General features: G+C 43.1%; 1 protein-coding gene across 4 annotated transcripts in view; it reads right to left on the bottom strand.

The window, feature by feature from the left end:
- The window catches only part of map3k4 (mitogen-activated protein kinase kinase kinase 4), an 83,353-nt gene that overhangs the window by 20,054 nt on the left and 49,949 nt on the right, over positions 1-13,350 (bottom strand). For 3 of the 4 annotated variants that reach the window (XM_084321675.1, XM_084321678.1, XM_084321676.1), the window contains exons 10-18: positions 12,467-12,550; positions 11,067-11,339; positions 10,547-10,696; positions 9,715-9,876; positions 6,238-6,371; positions 2,319-2,397; positions 2,112-2,190; positions 1,511-1,604; positions 734-856 (exon numbers count right to left, since the gene is read on the bottom strand). In XM_084321675.1, the coding sequence (XP_084177801.1) occupies positions 734-856; positions 1,511-1,604; positions 2,112-2,190; positions 2,319-2,397; positions 6,238-6,371; positions 9,715-9,876; positions 10,547-10,696; positions 11,067-11,339; positions 12,467-12,550 (1,178 nt within the window). The remainder of the gene's footprint in view (positions 1-733; positions 857-1,510; positions 1,605-2,111; positions 2,191-2,318; positions 2,398-6,237; positions 6,372-9,714; positions 9,877-10,546; positions 10,697-11,066; positions 11,340-12,466; positions 12,551-13,350) is intronic. The other variant, XM_084321677.1, reaches the window with a different exon arrangement.

Genomic DNA, 13,350 nt, shown 5'->3' with positions numbered 1-13,350 from the left:
GATTAGGAGGCAGGGCAAATCTATTCCTGCCTCTGGGAGAGGGAGATGTTCATTAATGCAAACTATCTTAGGGGCATCTTTTACTTTTCTACTGTACTATAATTGTATTGCCTGTATTATTGTATTGCCTGCCCCATGCTGGTATGATGCCTGAATTTCCCCATGGGGATCAATAAAGGAATATCTTAGAGCTCCCTCTGCTTATTTTAAGTAATTTCTCTATGGCCGTAACTTTTCTTTTAGGAAAATAAATAAATAAATTGATACAACTTTGCTATGTAACTATGTCCATGATTCTCAGAGATTGTAAAAGAGTTACTATTATTAATGTACTAGTGACTGTTGGTTATACAGGGTCTCAACCTTGTTTAAAGTTTCCTGGTTTCAACAAGCACAAACAAGTCTATACAACTTCTTTATGATCCCTCAGTGAGAATCATTAGGTTTCTATTGTTGCACAGTAAAATCATTGTGGCTGATAAGGCTATGGGCTAGTGGGGGGAACAACTTTTTTGAATGAGAAGGGGGCACATCTGGGCTCTATAGGAATAATATATTTTCAAAGTTTAAATCCAGTGGTATTCCTCTCTCTCTCTGAGAGGGTGGGGGTACAACAGGGTTGTTTTTTTTCCCGTTCATTTTTGTAAACGAGGCTCTCGGTGCCGACAAGTAGGTCGACTTGAGGGTGACAGGGGATTAGGGTGGCGTTTTTATTGATATTTTTTGGGGCTACCTGACGTCATTGGGGACGCTGCCTGGCACTTTGACGTGGCTGTGCTCCCCGGGGCCCGGGGGGATGGGACGGGGGCCGTTGGGGAAGAGCTGGGTCCGGAGATCACAGGGGAGACTCCGAGAGCTGCGGTGGAGAAATACACTGAGGAGCTCTGGCATGGGGGGGGGGGGGGGGGGGCTGGGGGCGTGGCTTGTGTGGGGATGTGGTGACGTGAGTGGCTGGGTGGTTGAGCGACACGTTCACACACACAAGCTCTCACATGTCTCTCATACATTGAAGACTGGGATATTCCACAGAATTCGCATTTCAGGCCTATTATTCCTGTTAAACTCTTGTTAAAATAGAGAGAAAAAACAATCTCGGGGAAGTTGGTAGGAAAATGTCCACTTTAAACAGAACAACAGTTCAGTGGAACTCACGTGATCCTTTTTTCTTGATCCTCCAATCAAAACTGTTGCTTTCCTCGAGAAACCGAGAAACCGTCATTGGAGGATCAAGACAACGAGGGTTTGAGATAGGTCAATTACACCAATAATTTAGCCTCATGGACAATCAAACACACACACACACACACACACAGACAGACGTGCACATGAGAGCGAGTGGTACACCCACGGTCAGTGTCGACTCACATCAACACACAAGCCCAACAACCACAGCTGCCTCTCCAAGTTCAGAATCAGTCAATTGATTAAAAGGCAGGATATGAGGCCATGCAGGAAGTAATATGCACACCATGGAAAGATTAGGCTCTAGCTAGTCACTGTAGCCACTTACCTGAAGCCCTCTGCATTCGGGATGAACAGGTTAGGGTTCGGAGGGTCGCTATGGCAACGAGGGACCTTGACTGGTCGAGGACTATTCCTGGGGGCTGAGAGAGCAGACCAGGTTACTCAACAGGCTTTTATCCATCTCCACAGAGAATTTAATACAAAAAACATTTATATATACCGGTATATATCAAATACCAATTATATCAAAATCGTAGAGTGACGTGGGAATCTTTCATTACTACGATCATATTGCATTTTCTCTGAAACCTCAGGGACTGAACTTGCCATCCACAAGTACATCACATATCCCATAGCATGCGGATGATGATAACCTTTATCTAACCTCTAACAGCTAACCTTTCTTGTTTTGTTCCCAAATCGCTATCAAAACAGGTCCAAATCAAATAGGATTTTACCCAAACCAGTACAATAACAAAATAGAAATACCTATTGCATTGCACGCGCACACACTTCTTTCTGCGACTGGGCTCCACGTCACTTACCTGCTGCCAACACTAGCACAAATAATCTACGGGAAACACTGAACTAAACCCCCGACTCGACAGAAGTTAAACAATAGCTCTTATCATAAAAGAGGGTCTTACCAATGTATAGGCCAGTTACTGGGCTATGAGGCTTTCCAATCACATGTCCAATGCACTCATTCATTAGAGCCTGGAAATTCTGCAGAAAGAAAAGGAAAATCCACAATAACTGCCACATTCAACAGATACAGAGTACATCCATGTGATTCCTGGCATAGCTTTGGTGTAAGTTTGATGAAGAAAAAAAACACTAAAAGGCTAGTTTACCAAGAAGTCATCCTCCGGTAATGCTGATATGAAGGAAGGTTCGATGGCTTGAAGGAAGTCAAAACCCTGAGTTGCCCACCTGGAGAGGAAACGTCAAGTAGGGCTGGGTGAAAGACATTCATGTCACCATAATAATCACGATATGTGACCAGCAAAATCACAACATCCAGTTGCTGTTCATCAAATTGAATTGCACGATAATGTAAAGGTGTGATATCAAACCAAAATGAAGATCTCATTTTGAGAAGAAAAAAAAATTGTAAATATGTTTGCCATTTAGATGACAGAATTGTGTGCAATATCACTATGTCATCATTTCATCACGCTACTCTGACTATCGATACACAGTGCTGTACAAGTCCCACAACATTTTTTTTTTTAAAGAAATAATAATTTTTTATTTATTTTTTTTATCTCAAAGCTTCAAATTAAAATCTAATCTCGGCCCCGAAGCTTCGAATTCCAAAAAAGAATTCGAAGGTCAGCCCTACACACACCTATAGAGTCGCTAAAATCATACTTGATGATTTTATATTAATAACTAATATAACGTGTGGCTACTTAACACATTGGTTGCCAAAAACGGCTTACGACGTTTGCCCGCCATGCGTTGAACGAATCAATATTTCATTTTTTTGCCATGGCATTCATAATTCATCCAGCCAACCTCCGGGACTGCAGCGGGACCCTGAATGAGATTGCAACGCCTCAATACCGCCGCCTGGTGGATGGTCAGGCGAGTTACTCTCGCCAAAACCGGAAGTTGTGATCGGTGCGTCGAGGAAATCCCTCCGGCAGTCACATCTCGTTACGGGACTACAGACAAACACTGGCGTGCATTTGGATCGCTTCCATAACGCAATAATCAATATGATTTCGGCGTTTATTGCGCCATACAAACCGGAAATGGATCTAGGCGATCGGCGTCAAATAATTGGGATATTTTTCTTCCAGTCTCATCGGCGAACGGTAAGAGGACAGTAACGTTATTTTCAGCCCGATTGTGCGTTTCTTTGTTTGCAAACAGCCTGATCAATATATCAACCCATACTACATAAAGCCGTTACTGACGATAAAGGAATTATAGAGGACCCCGCCCCCCCCTATAATGTATATACCGATCATATACATTTGAATTTTTTATATAGCGTGTATAGGAAAGAAACGGCAATCGATAATCTATCATATGCGTTTGGGCCTATAACTAGCGTTTTTGGAATTACAGCAGAAAAGCTTATGAACACTTATATTCAAGACGGTATTAACACAACAATGTATGAATGAAAAAATATAACGTTCCCACATCCGGAACGATAGATAATCAATGTTGAATGGGCCATAGTAATGTCAATATAGCAATACAATTTAAAAAGTTATAGCCCTGCAAAGAAGGTAAACATCTCCATAGGCTTTCAACGGTGGCAGACTGGGTACTTTGATGGGTACAATGGCTGGCAGTCAATGTGTTAAGCCCGAGATTTATTTCACATCATAAATAGATCAATACAGTCTGTATTAATTAATGTTGCATTTCTTTTCTAAATGTAGCCAAGAGTAAAGACCCTAACCCTATATAAAACAGCAGTCAAAGTGTATATTTTCAGCATTACGTTTATTTACCAATGATTTTAAGTGTTATTAGCAAAATATGAGTTTATAAATATCTCTGCGCATTGCATCGGAAACGGGATGATTTAGATGCGAGGAAATGACGCCGTCATGAAATCGTTGTAGTCCTAAGAAACCCAGGGCTTTCAATGGACGTCGAAATTTCATAAAACTACACTACCCAGCTCACACCAGCCGCTGTCAAAGCTGCTGAAAATATTCTATGCAACAACTATTATTGTTATTTTCATAATTATATCTCAATATGGCTAGGGCTTAACCCATTGAAACACATTTGTGTGTATATGCAGGCTAGGGCTGACCCCTATTAATCGATTAGTCGACTAATCGGTCGAAAGGAGCCGTAGTCGACTGGCCAACCTCTGAGTCGAATATATTATATATATATATCTTTTTTTTTAATCATTCTTTCCAAAAGAAAAGAGGCCTAGAAGCGTGGCTAACGCTAATGGCACGCATACCAGAGGCTAACTGCCTACGAAAACAGGCACAGAGGCACTGAAAGAGGATTTCACCCATCTAATGAACACACTAGACTAGACAAATATCAAGATGTATCCATCAGTGGACCAATTGCATGCTTTTGCAGAGGACAAGAAGCCTTCAGTCGACTCCTTCAGACATTAAGCACCCCCCACAGCCCAAAAAAATTACAATTTAAAATAAAATATATTAAAAAAAAAAAAAAAAAAACAATAGTCGACTAACGGCAAATTTTGGCCAATCCTAGTCGACCATCCAAATCCTTAGTCAGGGACAGCCCTAATGCAGGCTATATAATAGGAACCCAAGGGGGACAAAGTAGACTACCCTGGTACTTTGATTAATGTATACTCAGTAGATAGTAAATTATTATAACACTACCTCCTGCATACTGCACCTCATGTGACACTGTGAATAATGTGAATATTCCTCAGCTAGTCAGATAGTAAATTATATTGACCATATTGATCAAATTGTTTACACTGCCTGTGTTGTCTTTTACTATCTGTATACTGTGTTGTTTTACTACCTGTACCCCTCCCCCCCTCCCCCCCATGCTGCTATGATGCCTGAATTTCCCCAAGGGGATCAATAAAGGAATATCTTATCTTATCTCTTATCTTATCTTATAATGCATTCTTAGCAGGCGTTTTAAGTCTAAATGGGTTAAGAATAATTCATAATGGTTAATAGGAATATAGAAAGGAGAGAGAGCGAGAGAGAGAGAGAGCGAGAGCGAGAGAGAGAGAGAGCGAGAGTGTCCCTCCCATTCCAGTCCTCAGGCTGTAGCGGGTTTGAGAATGAAAGTAAACACGCTCAAACTTCTCTGCTCGCTGTAAACTTGGGAGTTTAAAAAACTGTTTGGGGTTTCGTTTTTATCTTTTTGTGCTTTTTTGGTGGCTATAATGCTGGTATGTCAGTTTCAACTAAAGCTTCAGGTAAGTGACAAACAAACCACCACACACACCATAACTTTATAGGGGTGATTTCACTGCACACACACACAAACAATGTGACTTGCGAGATACAGAACAGCATAGCTAGATATCATAGCAGCATGGTTATGACATTCCCAGAGACAGACACTGCTTGCACAATTCACATAGTGTCTCCCATGTCTGGCTGGCTGGCAGGCATTCAGTCTTTTTTTTTTTAAACTTTGACCAGTCACCTGGTTCTTTTTAGCGTTTATCGCTTTTTCTTCGGATTCATACTTGGTCAAGTTCGACCGACAGAAGCAGGCTGAAAGGGTTCAGATGGGGGGGAAAGACACTCTGGGAAAGGCACGGCTGCCGTCCGGGATTCGAACGCGCTCAGCCCCAGATCCGCGCGAGCACGGTTGTCCACGGCGCTGAAATAGCACTCGCGGTACGTGGTGAGCTACTGGAGCTCCCCAGGCATTCAGTCTTAACTGGGCAGGGTGCCCCTGTCTGTCTGGCAGGCATTTAGTCTTAACTGGGCAGGGTGCCCCTGTCTGTCTGGCAGGCATTTAGTCTTAACTGGGCAGGATGCCCCTGTCTCACTGGCATGTATTCAGTCTTAACTGAGCAGGATGCCCCTGTCTCACTGGCAGGCATTCAGTCTTAACTGAGCAGGATGCCCCTGTCTCACTGGCATGTATTCAGTCTTACCTGGGCAGGATGCCCCTGTCTCACTGGCAGGCATTCAGTCTTACCTGGGCAGGATGCCCCTGTCTCACTGGCATATATGCAGTCTTACCTGGGCAGGATGCCCCTGTCTCACTGGCAGGCATTCAGTCTTACCTGGGCAGGATGCCCCTGTCTCACTGGCATGTATTCAGTCTTACCTGGGCCGGGTGCCCCTGCCGCTTTCGCACTTGGTCAGGACGTAGTTCATCCACTTGCGGGCGAAGGCGATGTAGCGCTCCCCGATCCTCTGCCGGAACTCCCCCGACATCAGGCGCACCACCTCCTTGTGGTACTGGGAGATTTAATAGGAGCACAAAGTTGGAGTCAGGAAGGCGGGGGGGGGGGGGGGGGGGGTAGGGGGGGGTCACCAAGGAGCTCCACTATTATAGCAACAATACCATGATACGATAATGCCTTAATCGCCTGCAATACCGAGTAGGGTCCAGCTGCAGAGCAACGCTCTCAGGGCCGCGCTGTGAGGGCCGCTCAGCAGCGCCACCCACCCAATGGCTGAATTGGAGTATTGCGACTGGACTGCGATGAACATAGCAGCAAATAACTCTGTATAGTGCAATACTGACGGCATCCTCTCATGTTCCCATTAGACTTCACATCAATATGGTTTAGCTTTGTCAACAACACAGGGAAGTTCTACAAACAGGCCAGAGGATGTATGAGTAAATTAACTATACTTCATAACATTTCTTTTTATTTTCTGCTCACACAATATATATATATTTTTTAATCTACCTTTTCTGCCCATTTTTCTATTTTTCTCCCGTCCCCAATTTCGCATTGTCCAATTCTACCCTCCCCTGTCTCGAACGTTGTTAGGCCATGCCTCCCACAAGCCGGCTGCAATGTGGACGACGCCTTGCATCACGTGTCCCCTCCGGTACTCGAGGAGGCAGCCGTCGCATCTTTTCACCTGTACAGCGCGATCTCTCAGCGGCGAGAGTCTGCGTGGGAGGCTCGCGCTGCCCCCGTCGCTTCCTGATTCTACTGCGCAGGCGCACCAACCGACGTGTAGGAGTCGCTGTCCACAACGTCCGATCCCCACCCACCAGCTTCCCACCCCCTAATACTGCCAATTGTATTAGTATGAACGACCAGCCAAGCTGGTAGCAACGCCGAGAGCTGGGCTCGAACCCAGCATATCCTGCGTTGGTGGAGAGCGCCTTGCCCACTGCGCCACCTAGCCGCCCTTGCTCACACAATATCTTGAATGAATGAGTTTATTTATTTCGAACATGAATTAAAAACAAATTAAATAAATAAAATAAATAATAATAATAATAATAATAATAATAAACAGATTAAAAAACAAACAAGCAAAACAGTAATGTTCGAAAAGGAGTAGGATGAAGTGTGAACGTATGTATTCCTACCCCCTTCACACTATTCACACCGAGCACTAGCCGCTGGACAGGGACGCCAGGGCTCAAGTGGTCAACCCAACGCCTCCTCATCCATATACCGTACCTTTAAGATATAATCCTTTGTGTTTTTTTAAGTAATTTATATTTGTGCTTTGTTTTAATTCCACACTCAAACCATTCCACAGATACACTCCACAAACTGAACTTTGTGCTTAAAAAACAGTGTGTTTGTGTGTTCCAGTCTTCCAGATATCCTACTTTATTGATAATCCTAATTGCTCTTTTTTGTAGTGTGCATAATGGTTTTAAGTAACTTTTACAAGTGTTACCCCAAATCTCCACACAGTAGTTCAGATAGTACTAGTGAGCAATATAGAATGTACTGTACAGTGATTTATGATCCAAGATGTGTTTGGTTTTCCCTAGTACTGCAGTGCTCCTTGCGATTTTAGTTTTTATGTGGTTTATGTGGGGTTTCCAGCAGGTTTGTGGTTCAGTATCAGACCTAGAAATGAATTTTATACACTCTTTCAATGTTAACATCATCGATAGTCATTTGTACTTGCGTGTCTATTTTACGATTTCCATCCAAATAACATAAGTTTGGTTTTACTCAAATTTAATGTCAATTTATTTAAATCAAACCATAATTTTAATGTACGGTACTCATTTCTGTGGTGGTGACCTCCAGAAGCTGTTGCAAATTTTCCCCAGAACAAAAAACACATTGTTTGGTATCATCTGCAAATAAAACAAATGTCTAAATATTTGATACACTGCATATGTCATTGATGTATAAAATAAACAATAAATGTCCACCGACAGTTGTACTCGGATGACACTGACCCAGACTTTATTGGCATGTGATTTATGGTCACCCTCTGCACAAACTGTTGCCTATTCCGTATAACTATTCAACCAGTTTAACGCCACCCCCCTTATACCATACCTTTTAGGGGTGGGAATCGCCAGAGATCTCGTGATACGATACTATCGCGATACTTGAGCCGCGATACGATAGTATCGCGATACTATATATCTTTTTTTTTATCTAATTTTTTAATAATTTTTTTAACTGCAAAGTAAAACTGTCAACATGTTTTATCTAATAAAATAAAGTTCGGTCTGTTCATCTCACTTCAATAATTTTTATTGCAGAACATGGTCTTTTCTCAAGCAGACAGATGTAAACACTGTAATCGGTGTTGCATGTACCTGACAAACTGAACTGTTTGTATTAGTCATATTCCAACTTAACTGAATGCACATGTGTGTGTGTGTGGACTACTGTACTATTACAGGTATTGAAATGAACAATACAACTTGTAAAATAAATCAAATTAAAAAAATCTTTTTTTATGAATAATTAAATATCGATACTTGGCGTCCCTGTATCGATACAGTATCGCCACGCAAAGTATCGCGATACTACTACGTATCGATTTTTTCCCCCACCCCTAATACCTTTCCATTTGTTTCAGTAATATGTCATGATTAATGGTATCGAATGCTTTTTTGAGGTCTATAAATACTCCTACTACATGTTTCTTATCTAAACTGTTCTCGATTGTTTCCGCTGGCTCGACTCCTCACAGCGCGTCCCTCACAGTCTCATGCACAGAGACCAAGCTGCAATATTCCAATACAGCCATTGGGTGGCGCTGCTGAGCGTCCCTCACAGCGCAGCCCCCACTGCGCGGCCTGCAGCTGGATACTATTGGCAATACCTCACAGGCCCAATCCACAACTGCAGTGTGGGCCATGACTAGTTTTGTTTACATTAGTGATTTATAGGATTTAAGATAAGATTTCATTTCAGTGTCTTTGATACAACGACGGAATTGAAAGAGACAGCTGGACATACGTATTTACATAAGGTTTGTAAACATTTTGTAAGTCATTTTAATCCCCATTACTCTCATAAAACGTCAAAACAATTATACTTTTAGAGTAAAAAGCTAGGCATCAATTGCAAGATGAAATTCCAAGGCTTTTCAAACGTTCAAGAAGATCATCAATTGATCATTTCATCCTAGCATTTCCTAGTTAATTGATGATTAAGTGATTGAGGGGCTCTTGGAAAGTAACCTTCCTTCCTGTTGCCTTGCCCGAATGTCCCTTCTTCTAGGAATGTCACAGACCATTTGCCGGATGCTAGCAAGGCCATAATGTGTGGATAACTAGTCTATGTTCACATGAATTAGTAATCAAACTGTAATGTTCATCAAATGGCTCCAAGCCCCAGTTTCTTCTGACCTCGAAGGCAAAGTTGTAGCCCTGGATCATGGCCTCGCGGTAGTACTGCTGCAGCGTGGCCGCCTCCGCCTCCTCCACCTCCGCCTCGTACTCCGCTGTGAACATGTACTCCACCCGGTCGATGGCCGTGTTGATCTTGATGCACAGCTGCAGTGCCTCGTTCTGTTGGTTAGAAGGCAAGAGAGGAAGGAAGGAAAGGAGCATAAGATGTTAGGAGAGTCTTTAAACCACTTTTACAATTATAAACATTTGGAATTATCAGCATGAACCGTTACCGATAAATCACAAATCAAATAAAAAAATCCCAAAATAAACTTTGAGCAAAGATAGAAAAGAGCAAACGAGCGAGTATTTATTTTCTTCTAAAATAAAAAGAATATATATAAAAAGAATCCTTTGTCGAGATTCAACCACGACTGAGCCTCCAGACTGTGCGAGAAGGGAAGCATCAGCATTGAAACCAACACCCTCCAACCTAACGACATCAGGGGACTGCGACGGAAATTAAATGTGGTCATCGCGAAGATGAAAGTTGTTGCGCTCATTACCTTTTTGAGTAATACATTTTGAAAGATGGCCTGATAGTAGCTTTCCTTTTCAAGTCTGACCATCAGTGATAGTGTGGGTTGAAAGTCAAGGAAACTTAATAGCGTTTACAGGGATATAGCAGCTATGAAATATAACCAATATGCCCATACGTAGTATGATGCAAACAGAAATTATATGGCTTGAGGTAATTGAAGGTTAGTGAGCTTAAGATAATAACCTGTGTGTGCGTGTGTGTGTGTGTGTGCGTGTGTGTGCGTGTGTGTGCGTGCGTGCGTGCGTGCACCTTGAGCTGCTCCAGAGCACTGGCGATGAGAGGCTGACTGGAGGTCTGCTCTCGGCTGAGGGTGAGCACGTCCTCCATGGACTGCTGGAAGGCCTTGCGCTGGGATACCAGGTGAGCTGACTGCATCACAATCAGCAGCATGTTCTCCACCTGAAGACGGGAAGTGGGGGGGGGGGCAGGTAGAGGCTTCAGAACACTCAACAATGGATCAAGCATGCACCAAATATCATGTCTTCAACTGCCCATACAGATTCCGAGTACTAAACGAATTAAATTATTTTTAAGTATTGGCCAATTCAAATACCGGTAGTACCTACAGTATCCAATCCTTAACTTCTACTGAACAAATCAGAACACCTCGTTATAGTATTTATTCATCCTTGATGTGGTGTTTGATTCTATGTATTCCGGGCGGCGACCGATACCGCTCTCGTCCGATATCGGTCGGATATCAAATGAGGGCAGCATTACCCAACATCAATCATCATTTCAAATGATCAACTAACAAATCCCCACGCACCTTCATGGCCCTGAGAGTGTCCACGGTCTCCATCTGGGGAACCAGTTTGAGCAGCTGCCCGTCCCACTGGGCCCAGTCGGTGGCGGCGGGCGAGTCCCCGGGGAGGCCGTGCTTGCTCATGAGCAGGTAGGGCTCGTCCTCGGACATCTCGTCGGGCTCCTTGGAGCAGTCCTTCCCGGAGGCGGCGTTCAGCAGCTGTAGGATGAGGGGCCGCTGGTCCTTCAGGCCACAGGGAACAAACACCTCCAGCTCCTCCAGGCCCAGGATCTGAACCTGGACACGACGACACAAAAGAGAAAGCCACCGTGAGGAAAATGAAGATACAAACGCGTTGAATTGTATTTTACATATACTATTTATTACGTATATACTTTTCCTCATACTAGGTCTACAGGTACTGACTGACTGAGGTCGTCACTGAGCCAGTGTTGTGAGACAATAATAATAAGCACAAAAGTGAAAGAACTAGGGACGCTCGATATTGGCTTTTTTACCGATATAGTCCATCTCTTAATTTCAGATACCGATGTATGCAGGGTTCCCCCCCCCCCCCAAAAAACTGAATAATTTCAGGTAATTAACATTACACATCTCTTGTCGTGGAATTAACACAACATTATGCATACTTTTGACAATAAATAAAATAAGAATTTGTTCTTACTTGCCTGCATGGGTAAATAAAGGTTAAATAAATGTTTAAAAAAAATACAAATAATATATATATATTTTTTTAAACAGATACCGATCATTTCCGATGTTACATTTTGTCAGCTCACAGTTCTGTCACAGTTCTGGCTATGTCCCGAGAAGAGACCGGCAGCAGCACACGGGGTCTGTTAACAAAAGGGTTTTAAGCCCCACCACAACATCCAAACATAAGTTGTAACCATCCACAACAGAATACACAGTCCTTTTGAATTTCCCATGCTTTATTCTTCGAGACAATATCTCGCGAGATGTCTGAAAGAAGAATCACGCATCCGAAATACATGAGGCCTGTTGCATTCTGTTGTGGATGGTTAGAACGTTGCATGTTGCGGTGTAGCTTAAAGAAAATGTTGTTACTGGAGCTACACGGCTCGTTCGGACCACAGCCAGAACTTTGACCACAGGACTCGGTAAGTCAGATAATGCTAATCCATTAGACTACTGGAAAGTATTTCATACCACTTCATGTAAATTTTTTTTTATAAAAAATCCAAACTATCCCTTTAATACGGATGATCAAGTTTGCAGGTGAAAGCAAATGGATCTTCCCGTCCCATCTCATCATCCTTCGCACCCCTAGTTATTAGCAAAAACGGAATGACATGATGACAGCAGGATGAAGATGAAGCTGTTGAAATAAGCATAGAACTCTGGTAATGAAGCGAGAGGGAAACACAAAGACTTCAGGACACCTTGACATAGTCCCTCTCCTTCAGGGCCTCCAGCAGACGAGGCACCCCGCTGGTGATACTGAAGTCTGCTGCGATCTCCAGGTCCTGCAGAGGAGGAGGCAGATAAGACATGACAGTGAATAAGAACACGGTGCCCCAGTTCTGGGGCACAGAGGAAGAGCTGCACACCCAGGGCTTGTTGTGGCATTATTATTATTATTAGAGATTGACATGTAGGACCAAACCCAATGACTGGACTTGATGGCCGTGGGGGTCGGGCTCAATTTCTCACTCAATTGTTTTGCCAAGAGTTGGGCTCAGGTTAAAATAGTGTTGAAAATTATTATTAGCGATTTACCACAAAATAAATGTAAATAAAAATACATTTGGAATGTTGCGTCTTAATCTGTGTCTACGAAGGACAGCGTGGATTGTGTGAGACAGTGAGAAGTAGGGTTGGGCATCCTTTGGATTTGAACGATTCCGGTTCCGATTCCGATTCTCCATATCGATTCCTGTTCTGAACGATTCTCGATTCCGATTCTTTGAGGTGCAGGTCAAAACAGGTCACAGCTTATTTCGCACGATTTTCTTTTTCTTTTTTTTTTACATTTAAAAAAAAATCATACTATTTACATTTTCAGTTCCAGAACCGGAAGTTAGGAACCGGTTCCTATTAGAACCGGTTTTCGGTGCCCAACCCTAGTGAGAGGACCGTCAATCAAACACATTATTTGTGCATAGGAAATAGGGCTGGATGTCAAAACTTCAGAACTTCACGCAGGCCTTATGTTCCTAGAAGGTCCATGCAGGCCTTATGTTCCTAGAAGGTCCATGCAGGCCTTATGTTCCTAGAAGGTCCATGCAGGCCTTATGTTCCTAGAATATCCATGCAGGCCTTATGT

Source organism: Notolepis coatsorum, assembly GCF_963971535.1.
Source record: "Notolepis coatsorum genome assembly, chromosome: 9".
Lineage (NCBI taxonomy): Eukaryota > Metazoa > Chordata > Actinopteri > Aulopiformes > Paralepididae > Notolepis > Notolepis coatsorum.
Note: the sequence above shows the minus strand (reverse complement) of the source record. Positions and strands in the feature narration are given on the sequence as shown.